The sequence below is a fragment of the Amphibalanus amphitrite genome, unplaced genomic scaffold (genome assembly GCF_019059575.1).
Source record: "Amphibalanus amphitrite isolate SeventyFive unplaced genomic scaffold, NRLGWU_Aamphi_draft 000259F_arrow, whole genome shotgun sequence".
Lineage (NCBI taxonomy): Eukaryota > Metazoa > Arthropoda > Thecostraca > Balanomorpha > Balanidae > Amphibalanus > Amphibalanus amphitrite.
Window position 1 is genome coordinate 259060 of NW_024881754.1, and position 17867 is coordinate 276926.

Here is a 17867-nt window from a genome sequence, read left to right on the forward strand (position 1 = left end):
AAAACTACCTCTATCCTTTACAATACCCTACCCATACAATACCCTACCCTACCCTACCCTACCCTACCCTACCCTACCCATACCCTACCCTTCCCATACCGTACCCTACCTATACCCGGCATACTCATGCCCTACTCATACTTGACCAAAGAGTTTCACAACATTTGAGTGCTGTCGTCCTACCGGTTCTTGAGATATATAAATGGGCCCCTGCACGTGCGCACGCGCTTACTGAGACTCCAGATGACTTATGTAAGCCACCTGTCTAAATTGTCCCTAACAGTGTACAAAATGTGAGTGAAATCGGCCCAGCCGTTCTTGAGATGTAGAAAGGGACCCCACACGTGCGCACGTGCATGAGTCCACCCCACCTGTGACACATGACCGTACATCGCTTGGTGAGTGCCTTGCCTGCCGAAAGTCCAAGTTTCAGCGCAATCGGCCCAGAAACGACTGAGTTATATGCAAGTACAATTTTCAAGGGTTTGCGATATCCCTAAGCGGGCGGTGCCTTGCAGCCTATGCCGTGCTGACTGATAGTCAAATGTTTAATGACATGCCGGCTATAAGCCATCGATCGGATTTCATCGGAAAATATGTCTAACGTTAACAAAACACTGTGGTATGCCTGAGTCATTTTCACGGTAGTTTATTGACTTTTTGATAATATTTTGGGTGGATATTGATCAGAAAAGAATGCGCTATCCGAATATGTGCGTTTCATGGTCAATTTTTAACGTTTTCGATGCGTTATGATGTTGTAAAGGACAGCGCACTCTGCGCGCATCACACTTTCAAATAAATTTTTCATTATTAAGGAAGTGGTAGTAAAAATCACTTTTTCTTTTCATTCATTGCATCACACGTGCAATTACCTAAAAAATGGTGCCATACCGATTTCATTCGGCCAAACCGTTTTCAAACGGCACCGATTTTATGTCTACGAGGCACGAAATCGTCCATTTCTGTACAACAAAAGGTCCTGATGTGCACGTGACGCGACCAACGTTATAAAACTATATCAATACGGTAGCTTTATCTCTCCTCTATCGATCGGTGGCAACCGCGTGTCGCTGTGACCACCGGTCGTCAAGATATAGGCCCGGAGAGGAGCAGGCGTCGGAGCGATTTCGGCCGATGTCGCCGTTTTTCGCGCCCCGTGTTAAACCAATGGCGAGCGTGCCTCGTGCTCGCGACCCTGCCAGAGACGCACCCTTGGTCGGATCGCGCCCAAATTTTAATACCATCGTTCGATTTGACCACGCTTGGTGCCTGCCAAATTTCACGCCCCTACATGGCGCCGTTCCGGCGCAAGACACCCAGATGTGGATGACACTTTTCGTTTGTGACACACAGACAACTTCTCTTTTATAATATATCCGACTAGAATACAGGTTTACGCGATAACTGTATAGGTTCGAGATATATTAAGGGGATTATCAGTTTGGTTGTCAAAACTTCTAGGTTTAATAAGTAGAGTTTGGTAGTTTCTTCATTAAACTGTATAGTAGGTGTGTATGGCTTTTCGAGGAGCAATTGAGATCCGAATGTTGGGACTTTGAATTGTGAAACGCCGCCCGCCCGCCGCAAAACGCAAACACCGCAAAATGCGCCAAAGGCACGCCCGAAATGCCGACGCAAACGTCGCAAAAAAATAAAGAATCGCCCGCCCGACGCAAAAAAACGCAAAAACGCCGCAAAAATAAAACCGTTCGCATCGAACGCACGCTAACCGCCAACCGAAAACGCCTAAAAATCGCCCGCCCGCCACCAAACGCAAACACCGCAAAAAAGCGCCCGCTCGCCCCAAACGCAAACACCGAAAAAAGGAACCAAAAAAGCGCCCGCCCGCCCCAAACGCAAAACGCACGCCCGAAGCGCCAACGCAAACGTCGCAATAAATAAAAACAAATAAAAAATCGCCCGCCCGCCGTAAACCGCAAAAAAAACGCAAAAACGCCGAAAACAAATCAAAACCGCCCGCATCGCCCGCCCGACCGCCACCAAACAAACACCGCCGCAAAAAACCGCCCGCATCGCACGCCTGCCCGCCGCCAACCGCAAAACGCCGCAAAAAACGACCGCGTGCCGATAAACGCAAACACCGCAAAAACGCAAACGCCGCCGCAAAAAACCGCCCGCCCGAATCGCACGCCTGCCCGCCGCCAACCGCAAAACGCCGCAAACGCCGCAACAAAGGAAACCGCCCACATCGCACGCCTAACCGCCGCCAATAGGAAAAGCCGCAAAAGGCCCTACCCTACCCTACCAATATACATACCCTACCCATACCCTAGTCCTACCCATACCCTACCCATACCCTACCCTACGATTACCTTATACCCTACCATACCGAACTTTACCCTATCATACCCAACTTTACCCTACCCTACCCAAACGGCAAACCTACCTCTACCCTATCCTACCCATACCCAAAACTACCTCTATCCTTTACAATACCCTACCCATACAATACCCTACCCTACCCTACCCTACCCTACCCTACCCTACCCATACCCTACCCTTCCCATACCGTACCCTACCTATACCCGGCATACTCATGCCCTACTCATACTTGACCAAAGAGTTTCACAACATTTGAGTGCTGTCGTCCTACCGGTTCTTGAGATATATAAATGGGCCCCTGCACGTGCGCACGCGCTTACTGAGACTCCAGATGACTTATGTAAGCCACCTGTCTAAATTGTCCCTAACAGTGTACAAAATGTGAGTGAAATCGGCCCAGCCGTTCTTGAGATGTAGAAAGGGACCCCACACGTGCGCACGTGCATGAGTCCACCCCACCTGTGACACATGACCGTACATCGCTTGGTGAGTGCCTTGCCTGCCGAAAGTCCAAGTTTCAGCGCAATCGGCCCAGAAACGACTGAGTTATATGCAAGTACAATTTTCAAGGGTTTGCGATATCCCTAAGCGGGCGGTGCCTTGCAGCCTATGCCGTGCTGACTGATAGTCAAATGTTTAATGACATGCCGGCTATAAGCCATCGATCGGATTTCATCGGAAAATATGTCTAACGTTAACAAAACACTGTGGTATGCCTGAGTCATTTTCACGGTAGTTTATTGACTTTTTGATAATATTTTGGGTGGATATTGATCAGAAAAGAATGCGCTATCCGAATATGTGCGTTTCATGGTCAATTTTTAACGTTTTCGATGCGTTATGATGTTGTAAAGGACAGCGCACTCTGCGCGCATCACACTTTCAAATAAATTTTTCATTATTAAGGAAGTGGTAGTAAAAATCACTTTTTCTTTTCATTCATTGCATCACACGTGCAATTACCTAAAAAATGGTGCCATACCGATTTCATTCGGCCAAACCGTTTTCAAACGGCACCGATTTTATGTCTACGAGGCACGAAATCGTCCATTTCTGTACAACAAAAGGTCCTGATGTGCACGTGACGCGACCAACGTTATAAAACTATATCAATACGGTAGCTTTATCTCTCCTCTATCGATCGGTGGCAACCGCGTGTCGCTGTGACCACCGGTCGTCAAGATATAGGCCCGGAGAGGAGCAGGCGTCGGAGCGATTTCGGCCGATGTCGCCGTTTTTCGCGCCCCGTGTTAAACCAATGGCGAGCGTGCCTCGTGCTCGCGACCCTGCCAGAGACGCACCCTTGGTCGGATCGCGCCCAAATTTTAATACCATCGTTCGATTTGACCACGCTTGGTGCCTGCCAAATTTCACGCCCCTACATGGCGCCGTTCCGGCGCAAGACACCCAGATGTGGATGACACTTTTCGTTTGTGACACACAGACAACTTCTCTTTTATAATATATCCGATTCGTGATTATTGATTGAGATCGAACGGCTGTTATTTTTGCTCCATTGGAAAACATCCTCGTGGCATGCAGTCTTATCTGTCAATGCATTGTCCGTCTCCATTTACTCAATGATCAGATTTTTCGTTACCTGTCACTCCATTCAGGTGTTAGTTAAAGGCTTAAAATTAAACCTTTGTATATGCACATTTGAACTTGGCACCCTGCACCCAGAAATCAACAAATCAGCTCTCGGTTTAGCATTACGTGTCAGAGCCTTCCTGCCAGCTGCCAGCCTTTCTGCCAGGCCACGTCATTGGCCGCCCCGCCCCAGGGCACCGGTTCTCCGCTCTTCCCCACGCTCTCCCCACGCCCTGTGCACTCACTCCGTGGGTGCACTCCATGCGCCGGCCGCCGTGCCGGTTCGAGTCGGCTCTGTTCCGGCGGTGACCGATCACGCTGCCGGGCTGTGGTCGGAGCTCCGCACAGAGCTGTGATTGGCTGCGGCGCCGGTCAGCGGCCGGGCGGCGGGCGGATCTCCCCGCCGTCCAGCCGAGCTGGCACGCGCCACGCACCTGACGGCCGCCAGCACGCACTGCCCACGTGACCATCACGCCGGTACGCGCCGGTCTTGCCCGACCGAGGCGGACAGGGAGGAGCGGCGTGCCAAAGAGCGGCCGCGGCGAGCGCCTTTGGAGAGACGCAGTTCCCCATCGGTGCTGAACCTGATCGGTTGTCTGCTGGCCAGCGCCGATCACTACAGGCTGTGTTTTGTACCGTGATTTGATACAAGTGTGAGAGTTCGCACTGCACGTTGCCCTTCGTAGACAGGTATGAGACCTGTGATTTGCTCCTCGGGGGCGTAGGTCAAGTCATATTTCGCCTCCCTTTTCACCCCGTATAATACTCGATCATGAATATTACCATCGACCAGTTAACAAGTGGAGCCTTTTGCCAAGCCATCAAGACAGTTCCGATTCGTATATGTGTAGTTTAACATGAAAGTAAATGATACATTATGCAACTTCAATAAATCCCCATAGGCTGTTGAATTCTACTAGAGTTCAGCCAAGCGATAACTTTAGTTATCCATAAGCGGCGGAACGAGGGGGGCACCGGGGCACTGTGCCCCCCTTGGATTTTGGCATTTTAACATTAGCCCTATGGTCGTTGCATGGAAAAAATGGGACCAAAAGTCGGCAATGCCCCCCCCCCCTTTAATTGAAGGAGTTCCGCCGTCACTGAAGTTATCTTAGCCAGGCCTTAATGTCATAGGCACCAGACATTTCATCCGTTCAATCGCGTCCAATTGTTCCGTAATTAATTGACGTTTTAAAAAGCAAATGCACTAAATTCATGCCGTCATGACTTAATCAAGTTACAGGAAAGTAGAAATATGAGCATCCGGTTATTTTTTCATTTATTTGTATGCATTTTGAGGACTTTAACCCGCGCACCGACGGGGGGGGGCGGATATCCGCCCCCCCCCCCTGAGGTTTTTCGCGAATAGCGGGAAAACCGCGGCGCGAAATTTGGTACGACTATTTTCTCATCAATTTTACACATGGTGTGCAAGTTTGAACCTCCTAACTTAGAAGGTCAGGTCACCAGGTCACTTTGAATGACCCAACCTCAAGTCACTTTTTTGCAACTTTGTCACCGTGCCAGAGCTACAGTAGATGTCGGAGGCCTTTGAAAGTCGCAGGATGTTATTAGGTCATTAGTAGCTACAATTTGTATATCTCGGAATTTTGATGTCGGTGACCTAAGGTCGGGTCAATTTCGCGACCTCCCCATTATAAGTCAATGGGGGGAAAATCAACTCCCTGTTTTTACCACTAAAACGGGTCGGAATGGCCCCATATACCATACATGACTTCATATACGATCAACCTTCACTACCTTGAGGTCTGTTTTGCTGTTGGGCAGCTGTAAGGTCATGTGACGTCATCAAAGGTTACCAAAGGTTTTTTGCCAATAACTCCGCACAGGAACAAGATACAGCCGCGCGGATGGTCTCATTGTGTTCAGCTCGTCAAGACGCATCGAATGATATACATGATGACCTCGAGGTCACGTGACCTGAGGTCAACCTTTGACCTTGACCTTTCGAGGTCAACATATATATCATTCGATGCGGATTGACGAGAGGATCACGATGATGCCCTTAGTTTGTTCCTATCTTGACTAATTCGAAAGTTATTCGAGAAAAGCTCTCTCCATATCTAGCGCCGCCATTTTGACTTTTTCGACCCCTGTGACGTCATCTTTGACCTGACCTGAAAATGACCGTAGTAGAAAGCGAGCACGCACTGCCGGTGGCGGGCAGGGCGAACGCCACCGGTCCCACCTGTCGGCGGGTCACGTAACTACGGCCATGTCCGTGCGTATCCGATGCCGTTTACCGCTTGTCGCTATCTTGCTTCGTTCTCGAGATCTCAGGGGGGGGGGGCGGTCATCCGCCCCCCCCCCCCCCGTCGGTGCGAAGCTGGCGCAGACCCCCGTCGGTGCGCGGGTTAAATGAAACATTGAAATTCATGAAAGTAACCTTCTATAGCTGGAACATGGCTGGAACTATGGAATTGCAATTATCACTCGTTTTGCCTTTGAATCGTTCCAGTGGTATTTTACGAAATATTTACCGTCGCTGCTTCGTTTTCAAGTCAGGTAAATGCATGCAATGATTTCTTGATCATTACATTTCATGTTTCAAACCGATGTCTCAATGTGTACAACATTCGCAACGTTGGATCTTAAAATCTATCGGAAATACATTGCTCTCAGCCACAAGCATGGGCCAACGTAAGGCAAATCTATCAGAAATAAGCATTCCTGTTTGTATAACATGAGAGATTTACCTAACAAACCCCAGCCAAGAAATACGCAACCCTTTCAATTTTTTCCGTAACTATTGGTGCAAAAACATTTCAGCTGTGCTGCGTTAGCGAGACGCTTCTTCTGCTGGTGTCTAAGATTGTCTGATCAGCCGAATCGTTTCCAAGTATCCTTTGTTTTTGTTTCCTAGCAAAACAAGCCGATGACTTAATCCAGATATTACAGCATAATGACAAACAAGCCGTCAAATTTATTTGAAACACGTGGAATCTTCCACTGCCCGAGGTCTTAGTCGAGAAACTGCGACTCGCAAACAGTGGCGCTCACGCACGGCTCAGTTATTGATCACGCTCTGGGGCACTGTGGAAAGTTCCGCCGCGCCTGCGTTTCCCGTTGGCAGCTGTCCGACGAGAAGGTCGTGCCCTTCAGGCCACGGCGCCGGGCTGTCTACCCTCCCCTCCCACCTCCGCCCCTCCCCTGTCTCAGCTACCTCCTCGCGGACGTGACCGAATCCTCCCGAGACACGGTGTCTGTCGGGGCTGGCAGCCCGTGATCACGTGGCCCGCTAGTGTTCATCGATCCGGGCCAGCCGCCAAAGCGGGCGAATCCTGTTCCGAGTTCGCAGTAGTCGCCGTCGCCAGCTGACACGCCCCTCCCCCTCCCACTGGACACCTCATCCGGCCGTGATGCTGTTGCTAGGCGTGAGAGCCGAGGGGGAGCGGGAGCAGTGCGCGGTGATGTTGAGTAAGGTTTGAGTCACCCTTGGCAGCCCGCCTTCCGTCGTTAATATGAGCTGACATAGGTCAAGACAGTTTAGGAGCTTGGCATGGTTACAAAGAGAGTAATCGTTATCAACGGAAAGACAGCCTCATGATTCTACTCACACTCCACTACTCTATCACGTGTTATCTACACTTCAACTTTATTCGACATGTTTTTAGAAGATACGGCGGTATTTAGCTGTTACATGACGATCATGTAATCCTGATTACTGGAGCTGGTCGATAAGGCTGAGCGCAGTAACAGAATCGACTTCGAAGTGATGAAATACCTATATAACAGAATATAACAGATGTAGTTAACAGAATATAATTATATATAACAGATGTAGTAAATAGGCACATCTCTACAATCATTGACGTGCTGTTTCTATTTGTTGCAGAGAGTAAGCCAGAAGTAAGCAAGATGAAGGAGACAATCATGTCGTCATCGGCGATGATTGTGGTGTCCAACCGTCTGCCGTTTATCCTGCGGGAGGCGGAGGACGGCACCCTGCACAGGAAACAATGGTAAGGAGGCATGATGGGCGATGGCGGCAATCGGTCACAGAAACTTTTCCATAGTGAGGCTGATCACTGAATAATAGAAGGGGAGTGGATGTTGTATATGATAATTCATCTCAACGAGTCGTGCAAAATGCTTTTATTATTGACGGTATGTATCAGTATGTGACCCGTGACCTTTAGTGTGCGACCGGTGTGCCGTGTGACCGCTGACGGTGGTGTGTCGCGCCCTCTGCAGCGCCGGAGGTCTGGTGACCGCCGTGGCCCCCGTGGTGGTCGAGAGCGGCGGCCTGTGGGTCGGATGGCCCGGTATGCACCTCAAGGACTCCAACGTGGCCATACCCGAGTCGGACCCGGAGGACTTGTCACCGTGCGCCGGGCTCAAGTCCAAACAGGTCAGTCATGGCCTGTCACACAGGTCATTTTCGTATACACAGTTGATGAGACAAGCGGTACAAAAGACCGACGCAATGAAAATGCTACGGCTCAACGCGCAAAAATACTGGAAGATAGCCTGCACCGCAATACACAGTTACTGGGAACTAGGCTGCACCGCACAGCACAAACGCCCTTGATGTATGTTGCGCGGCAGTGAACGGCTCTGAAGCTTGCATCGGCATTGCCCTTTAATGCAGAACTCTCTGGTTCGTTGTCAGAACAAAGTGGTGGTGACTGGTGTAACTACCATAACAGAGGTTTCAATCGCTTAATGCAATAATTACTTACGTAGCCGGTGTTGGCTCACGTATTTTTGACAATACTTGATTGGCTATCTCTTCCACTTCTTTTAACCGGTGTATACTAGCGCAGTTTATTGGCGTGCGGCTGTCGTGCCCGCCAGTAGTAATCGTATGAGGTTACCGCCCGACACTCGACCCCGATCACGGCACTCGTGCCATCCGCTCGTTTGATGGCTCATGTCGTGACGTCAGAAGGGCCTGGCCGGCTAGCGACCAATGGGACCACAGACAGCGAGTTTCCTCAGAACCCAATCCGGTACGATCCGGATCGCTGGGTGAACCGCGTGTTTTTTTTTATGGACGATGTCATGTGATTGCGGAACATAAAAACTTAAAATGAATCAGTCCAAGCGCAGAAATATACACACAAAAAAAACGATGGTAGGTGCTGTGACATGTGCTACCTGGATTTTGTCTCTCATTGCAATTTACAGCATGAAGTATGGGCACCAAATATACTGCTAGAGTGCACTAAAGCACACTAAAAGTCAAATTACAGTCAATATCAATGAAGCGTCTGTCTGTAGGTAAGCACTACAGCCCCCACAGTGCACACCACACCATACTAGCAAAATCAATGTTTTTGTGCTGTTTTTAATGCCCCTGCACGACCCCTCCCGGCCCTGACCCACTCATATGACGTCATTTCCAGGTGGTGACTGTCAACATGGACAAGAACACGTTCGACGGTTACTACAACGGCTGCTGCAACGGCACCTTCTGGCCGCTGTTCCACTCGATGCCGGACCGCGCCATCTTCAAGGCAGACTACTGGGAGGTGAGCTCAACGTTCAGCTGTTCTCCCCTGTCGGAAGGTGTTTGACCACCGTTTTATGTTGTTAAGTAGTCCGTGTGTTAAATTGTTCTCCGAGATGCGTGAGATACTGGTGCTTATGCTTTGATCGCGGGATAAAATCACATGATGCGCTGTAGACATGCATCATATTTTCCTCTCGTTCAGCCGAAATGGCCCCCTCCAAGCTCATTGCTAGCATCATAATGCGAGTCTTCTACTACTCTTGCTATAATGGCGAAACCTCCGTTCCATCGCTTCCATCCTCAGGACATAGAAATCCTTCTCCTCCACGCCGCAACCCCCACTCCGGGCTGGACAGGCACCTTTATCTCATGCGGGCTGCTCCCTTGGAGCGGCACCGCTGCTCCCGAGGGAGCGCACCCCGTAGCCGGGTGCAGAGAGTGCTTGGGGGGCTGGTCGGCCTGTCCTTTCGGACGGGCTCAGCCCCGGCGACTCTCTAGGGTGTCTGCCCAGACCAATGTCTCCCCCTAATTCCTATCATCCTTCCGGTCCTGAAATGGTCTCGTCAGACCGAAAGGGCCTAACCCAACAAAACAAAAACAAATAATGGCGAAACATACTCTCCGCTTCGGATGTGTAAGATTTTTTCAAATATAACTTACGATTCCGAACACAATCCAAAGCAACAAAGAAGTCATAAAGACTTTGCGACTGACTCAATCTGAGCACGTGGCACTGGTCGTGCCCGGAACTCTCCAGAGGCTCATGGTACACGCCATAAACAGCATATGCTGAAGCGCGACTGTCTCAGCTCGAGTATCGACGGTCTGTCAGTTATGGAACTGCAGCGTCCTTGGTATACTACCCCGCCCAAAGTCCGCGCAGTAGCGCCCATTCAACCCCTGATCCAGACAGGGGCAAAACTCGAGCACAGCTCCCGCACGTGATCAGCGGCGTGGCGCAGTGTCCCCGGTGGTGCGCACTTCAGTCGCGCTTGTTGACGCCGTCTGACGGACACCTTCGATCGGTCCGTTCACGCGCGCACCACGTGTCTCCCTCGACGCAAACAGGCTGGCGCCACCGTCAGTTTGCTGAATCGTACCAGATGTTATCCGAAACGACCTGTCTCAGACGCTGAGAATGGCTCTCGCTCGATATCAGCTGCGTGACAGCGGTTCTGAACCCTGAACCGGCGCGTGTTTATGGTATACGTGTGCTACCGGCCGATGAAGAATGTTTGTTTTAATAACGCTGAATTCAAAACACCAGTATGAAAAACATGCCCATTCGTTTTCGGTGAGTGCGACGTGTTGCCACTTAGCCCACTTTCTTCTGTCAGTCACCCATCTTGCTATTTTACATGGCCTTGATGGAGGGGAAGGTACGAAGAAATCGTGATAATATTTTTCAATACCAGACATATTTATCACCAGCCTGACCCCTTTACCACCAAAGCTTACAGCAATTTGCACGGCGGACAAACGATGGTCAACGCCCTTGCGAATTCCTGTGGCCGGCTCCGTACCATCACTCTCCCTCTCCACTGCCACACACCCTCCGTATCGGCTTACCGTTTACACCCTGAGTCCATTGACACACCCCCTTGGTCGTCCCTGCAGGATTACAAGAAGGCCAACCTGGAGTTTGCCGATATGACCATCCGCGCCCTGGAGCTGATGTACAAGGAGCGCGGCAACGAGCTGGCGCAGGCTGACGAGGCTCCCCTGGTGTGGATTCACGACTATCATCTGATGCTGGCGGCCAACACCATCAGACAGGTCAGTTCGACAGACCGGTTAGACGTTCAGGCATGTCAGTTCAAAGGACCGGTGAATAGGGTTCTCAGGGCCGGGGACAGTCGAAGACAGTGACCGAGAACGAGCTACGGCTCGTTCTGGAGCTGGATAGCTTGGAGTCGTTGGTATTAGCTAGCAAATGATGAAAAGATATCAATTGATCAACAGGTGTTGAGATGAGCAATGTTTTATTTTAGGAATTATTGTAACTAAATAGTTCCGTTTGCAAATTAATGTCAGGCTTTGTTTGCATGGTTCCAATGTTTATTGATCTGGCTAATATTGAGTGCAAAATCTTTATACGCCCGTTAGAGATTACGCAAGTCGTGCTTTTTATTTGATTCATTACTTATGCACTTCTATCCGGATTTAGAAGAATGAGAGATGTTTTGTTTATAATCATTATCCCTTTCAGTGCTGAAAAAATAGAATGCACGAATATTGCGCCAGCGGGCATCTGGCGCCGTGACGCTTCTGCCCGCGTCAAATAAACAGAGGGCAGGTTATAGAGGGGGCATAGGGTTACCGACGGTACATTGTAGTAAACGGTATGCTCCTGCTTTTCTGGAAATAAATATAAATGTACACAAGTTCAAACTTAGGGAACGTTAAAATATGTTTATGACTTGCCTCAAATTATGCAAATGGGACATTTTAACGACAATTTCCTCTTCATTCATTTATAGATTTGACTGGTGTAAGATTCTACCAGATATGTTTTATAATAGCATACATTAATATTAAAGCATCAAAATGTACAATGTTTGGCAAGTTAGCACTTCTGTGAAGCATCTCGCTCCTCTGGGAGCGCGGAACTGACCAAACACGGATGGCAGTGGGTGCGCAGTTTCGTGTTTTCCTCACACTCGGTCTCTGTTCAGCGCTCACAGTGGAGCCGTAAACATGCCACTGTCTGTGGTCGCAGTGGTAGATAGAGCCCAGGCCTCGCTCTGTCCCGAGCCCCGGTCTAATAGCGGTATAGCGGTATGTGGGCACCCGGCACAGTGTGTGCGTGGGGGTGGGGGGGGGGGGCTGAGGTGTCGATAACAGCACCGGAACGATGCCGTCTGGTTCTAACTGGTCAGCGGTACAGTTTATTGTTACAGAAGCGGGGGAGTGTCATGCCTGTACTTTTGACAGTGCTGCTGTGCGCCGTCCAGATGATGACAAGTGAACAGATAAAATGGTCCTGGGAGGCAATGAGGAAGGATGGCTCGCTGTAAGTTATCCATCTTATCAACAACTCACGTTGGTTGCTTGTTTGTCTCCAGAAAGCGGAGGAGAAGAATCTCAGATGCAAGCTTGGCTTCTTCCTGCATATTCCGTGTCCCAGCTGGGACATAATGAGGCTGTTCCCGTGGGACGATGAGATCCTCCAAGGCATGCTCGGTAAGTCTTTCATCGATAAATCGATACTTTTAATTTGTATTGCGCCAGGCTCTGGTGGTGCGTATCATGCCTAAGGTTGCGAGCTGTGTAGTGGAACGGTTCCTCTCGTTCCCGGCACACTTGAGTTTGGAGAGCAGTCGGAGACAACAAACCAGTTGTCAAGTACGCACTACCAAACTTGGAACTGGGTCGATGGCTGCCACTTAATCTTTGAAGTGTGTACTTGATCCATCAAACTCGCACGTAGCGACATTGAAACGCTGCTCGTAAACGGTCACTCTCGGCAACACAGTCGAGATGATACTGAAGTGGCCTTTGTTTAGTGTGCCAGACCTTTGGAATGTAGAGCTCTTGCTCTTCCCGTTGCAGTTTCTGGCTTATTTTGTACGCAAAAGAAAAACGCGCGGCTGTTATTTTAGCCGTGTGCTACAGCTTCTATAGTGCGTCTCCCTAGCTGTAACATTTTCTCGTCATGTATGGACAGCACCACATGACCTATTCTAACTATTCGCCTGCAGGCTGCGACATGGTGGGCTTCCACATCGAGGACTACTGTTTCAACTTCATCGACTGCTGCCAGCGCCGTCTGGGCTGCCGTGTCGACCGGAGCAACATGCTGGTGGAGCACGGAGGACGCACGGTGCGCGTCCGCGCCCTTCCCATCGGTGAGACCTCGTCCGGAGGCCGTGGGTCGATTCCTCGGGCATAGTGGGAGGTGGGTAGATTTCTGCATTTGATCTCATCATACGGCATTGCAAGACGTTGAGCTAAACGGTTTAGAATAATCGGAATCTCGCGCGACATACGAGGCCTATTAGGCTATTAAATCGAGGTTATCTGTTACGGGGATGTAGCGTTCAACGAGGGTGTCGCATGTATTCTGTAGGCCGTCTGAACACTGCTCTGTTTGGAGAAAGTCTTTTTCGAGGCTTGAGCGCATACCTAGTAACTAGTCTCGAATATCTCGTTACATAAAGTTTGTTGCGTAACTCATCGAGTGTTTGCAGATCAAACATCCTGAGCCCTGCTATCATTAATAATCCGCAGACTTCACAGGCCAACTTTCGTAACTGGATATCATCCCACCGGCAAATAGCATATGTCAATAGTGTTCCACGCCAGCGCGATGATGATAGGTCCTGTTGACAGATAATATCTTCTTTTATTAGTCTTGCAACACTCCGAGCAGTTTGAGATCCTTGAGTAATCTGAATCGTCGCAGTTCCTTTTGCGCATGGGAGGTCCACAAACTAAAAAAAAAAACTAAACGTCTTACCACAAAGAGCCGTCGAGCCCGGGGTCGCACGTTGCTTCTGGTGGCACAGTGCATCGGCCCTCAACTGCGTCTCGAATAGTGTCGGGAGTCATCCAGTCTGACCCGCTCCTGTCATAGGATCCTGTCATGTCGGCGATAAACGCCACTGTTTACTCATTTCGTACTCATCGATAAGAACTTCTTAAATGCGAAGTCGAAAGAAAAATGTGACCTGATTATTCAGCACATACCAAGCTCAGTTTGCTGCTCAGGAGCTATCTCCGCCAATGTCGAACGTAAACTATACCCAGTTGACCTTTTGAGGTGTGCGAGCCTTGCACAGTAGCCCCTCGCTACCCAATGCTGACCGGATCCCTCTTTCTTTCGTTGCAGGCATTCCGTTTGACCGGTTCAAGTCCCTGGCGGCGTCCGCGCCGAGAACGTTCTCCGATTCTCAGCAGCTGATTCTGGGCGTTGACCGCCTGGACTACACCAAGGGTCTGGTTAACCGGATCCGCGCCTTCGAGAGGCTCCTGGAGAAGCACCCGGAGTACATCAACAAGGTCACCTTCCTCCAGGTAAGTGGCTGCCCGCGGTGGTGATCCTGCTCGATATCCGATCCTTCTTTAAGGAACACAAGGGCTAGAGTTTCGGGAGAGTACTTCTTATCTCACGTTTTATCCTCCGTAATGATGCTGGTCTTTGTATAGCTGATACTCTATTGATTTTACGACGTCGCCAGTCCATGGAGGTCTTAATTGCCTCAATATTGTGACACGTCAAATCCCGCAGGTTCTAAATCAATAGCGCTTCCTCTGTCTCTCGCCAGGTGGCAGTGCCTTCGCGCACCGACGTCAAGGAGTACCAGGAGCTGAAGGAGGAGATGGACATGCTGATCGGCCAGGTGAACGGCCGCTTCACCACGCCGATGTGGTCTCCGATCCGCTACATCTACGGCTGTATCAGCCACGAGCAGCTGGCTGGATTCTACCGGGACGCATCCGTGGCACTGGTCACCCCGCTGCGCGACGGCATGAACCTGGTGGCCAAGGAGTTCGTAGCCTGTCAGACCGAGGAGGACCCGGGCGTGCTCATCCTGTCACCGTTTGCCGGTTAGTGAGAGAACGGTGCAGGAGGGAAACGGGGGATGTATGGGTTGAGAAAGGAAGTGAGATAAGGCTCTTAACCGCATAAGAGTTTATCCGGCTTATTTGTAACCGTTACTTTCTCCAACAAAGATCGGCTGTCTATGTTCGGCTATTAACTTTAGGTGGTGCCCTTCCATCGGCAGGTTCTGGCGCTCAGATGATGGAAGCGCTGCTGGTGAACCCGTACGAGATCGATGACGTCGCCGAGACCATCCACCGCGCGCTTACCATGGACAAGGACGAGAGGCGTCTCCGCATGACCTGCCTGCGGAGACGCGAGAAGCAGTACGATGTCACATTCTGGCTGCGCTCCTTCCTCAAGGTATGAAGGCGATTTAATGTTTTTCATATTTTTACTATGCAGACATCATTTCGGACCGATAATTCTACTCTTGTGTACGCTGTTTTTGTTTCTATGCAGAACTTTGTCACAATGATAAAACGCAAGATCTGTGTTCTCGTTTTAAGTGACAGGTAGCGTAGTTGAAGGAGCACACTGCGGAGCACTACACAATAAGCCCCTGGACTTGCCACAGAACCATGGAAGCTGACCTCTGTACTTTTGTCGCCAGGAAATGGGCACGCTGAGACGCGAGGACGGCGACCAGGTGCGTCCCACCCAGCTGATGCCTGTCAGCATGGCGGACTTTGACGAGTACCTGCGCGACTACATCAAGCCCACGGACCGCGTGGCGCTGCTGCTCGACTACGACGGCACTCTAGCACCGATCGCCAAACACCCCGACTTCGCCACCATCCCGGTCGAGACGAAGAGAGTCCTGGAGCGACTTGCCAACGTCTCGTCCGTCAACATCGCCATCATCTCTGGCCGCAGCCTGGAGAACGTCCGCAGCATGGTCGGCATCAACAACATCACGTATGCCGGCAACCACGGCCTGGAGATCCTGCATCCGGACGGCACGAGGTTCGTGCACCCGGTACCCAGCGAGTACGAGGAGAACCTGAGCGGTCTGCTGCGCGCGCTCCAGGAGCGCTGCTGCCGCGACGGCGCCTGGGTCGAGAACAAAGGCATCATCCTCACCTACCACTACCGCGAGGTACCCATCGAGAAGCGCCCTCCACTCGTGGCTGAAGCGCGCAAGCTCTTCACAAAGTTCGACTTCACGCCTTCGATGGCTCGCTGCGCGATCGAGGCCCGGCCGCCGGTGAAGTGGAACAAGGGCCGCGCTTCCATCTACATCCTGCGCACCCTGTACGGGCTCGACTGGCAGGAGGGTGTGCGCGTGCTGTTCGCCGGCGACGACAACACCGACGAGGACGCCATGAGGATGCTCAAGGGCATGGCGGTCAGCTTCCGCGTGACGGCATCTTCGTCTGTGCGCACGGCTGCCAACCGGCGCCTGCCTGACACCGACTCCGTGCTGATGATGCTGAAGTGGGTGGAGCGGCAGATGGCTGCGTGCAGGGCGCGCCGCAACACTCCCCCCACCTCTGGCTCGCCGCCGCCCGACGGCACCAAGCTGCTCAACTTCCAGATGTCCATGGAGGAGGGCGAGATGGAGCACATCATGGAGAACGGCCGAGGCCGGGGACGCAGGCCGTCGCCCAGCGCCATCGAGATCGTGCCCGAGGTGCCCAACGGCGCGTAGTCGCGGCAAGACGTGCAGCGCTGGACGCTGGCGGGGGTGGGGTTGGCAGAGGGTGGACCGAGAGGAGTTGCTGGCGCAGCAGCTGATGAAGCCGATCTGGGGAGACTGGCAGGGACAGTCTGAACGGGGCGAGACGAGATGGCGACAGCTTCGCCAGCCGCGCCCGTCGAGCGATTGTATTTGTTGTGTAGCTTCTTGGTGTTGCTGACGCCAATAGAGGCTCGTGATTGTTATTTTGCTTTCACAGCAAGCATTCTCTCACAGACGCATGCACACATACACACATGAATCCAGAAAGGTAAGATATCGCGCCTTTATTTAAAGACCTTCCCATGAGCGAGTCTCGGTACATATATATCGGCAATCTCCGCCCCTGAGTATTTTACCGCGTTGATATTCGGAGCCGCCATTGTGTAAAACCACGCATATTGTCGCTTTCCGTTGTCTTCCATTGCGATATATTTTGGACAACGCGCAAGCTTGACTGCTGAATGGCCAGCGATGGCCAGTGTTCTACCTTACGCTGTTGTTTTTGAGATCTTGTGAAGCGTACATATGGGCAGTGAAAGGATTAGGGTACAAGTTTCTAGTAATTATACTCAGACTTGGCCACTGTTTGTATTTCAGACATGGTGTTGACAGAGCGCTTTCTGTGTATTGTAGATTGTGTTTTCTATGACTGTGCTCTAAATATATTGCATTGTGAGCAAATAATGACTGTGTCAATCGGTGACTAGGCTATGCGTTTGCCGGCGAGAAGGATCGCAAGAGAGCAGGAAGGCACTGAATGAGAGAGACAGGAGAGGGGAAGAGAGGGAGAGAGAGAGCGAGAAGCAGGGAGAATGAAAGAGAGTGATAAGAAAGAGAAAGACGGAAAGTGGAAGAGACTGAGTTGGAGGAATAAATCTTAGAGAGAAGAGCGTTCGAATAGGTGATTAGTTGAACTTCCCGATGCTTGCATGAAGGGTGGGAAAAACCATCTTTAGAACAGCTCGGTAGAATCGTAGACCTAAGAATACCCTGACTGGGCAGAGGAAACATGGTAGTCTCAGTGACCATAGTCCAAAATGACCCTAAAGTACACGTTAATAATTCGATCATGTCCATGAGCATCTACGAGATGGATTTCTCTCATGCAACGGTGAAGAAATTGGTTTCGTAGGTACTCTGCTTCCCAAATTATGAACGTTAACTCCTATGGTCGTTGTACTCCTGGACAGAATTTCTGCGTCCAGTCTTAGTGCACGGAGAACAGAGCT

The 17867-nt window shown here is 50.8% G+C and overlaps 1 protein-coding gene across 6 annotated transcripts in view; it reads left to right on the top strand.

Annotated features, from left to right (window-relative positions):
* Window positions 1-17322, top strand: part of LOC122386667 (alpha,alpha-trehalose-phosphate synthase [UDP-forming]-like) — a 30971-nt gene extending 13649 nt beyond the window's left edge. For 3 of the 6 annotated variants that reach the window (XM_043376077.1, XM_043376075.1, XM_043376072.1), the window contains exons 2-11: window positions 7793-7919; window positions 8152-8308; window positions 9306-9431; window positions 11030-11188; window positions 12478-12595; window positions 13114-13260; window positions 14244-14428; window positions 14680-14962; window positions 15142-15320; window positions 15571-17322. In XM_043376077.1, coding sequence (XP_043232012.1) covers window positions 7816-7919; window positions 8152-8308; window positions 9306-9431; window positions 11030-11188; window positions 12478-12595; window positions 13114-13260; window positions 14244-14428; window positions 14680-14962; window positions 15142-15320; window positions 15571-16608 — 2496 coding nt within the window. In that variant the 5' untranslated portion in view covers window positions 7793-7815 and the 3' untranslated portion in view covers window positions 16609-17322. Of the gene's footprint in view, window positions 1-4443; window positions 4627-7792; window positions 7920-8151; window positions 8309-9305; window positions 9432-11029; window positions 11189-12477; window positions 12596-13113; window positions 13261-14243; window positions 14429-14679; window positions 14963-15141; window positions 15321-15570 lie in introns of those variants that run through there. The other 3 variants (XM_043376074.1, XM_043376076.1, XM_043376078.1) reach the window with 3 other exon arrangements.
* Window positions 17323-17867: the final 545 nt, after the last annotated feature.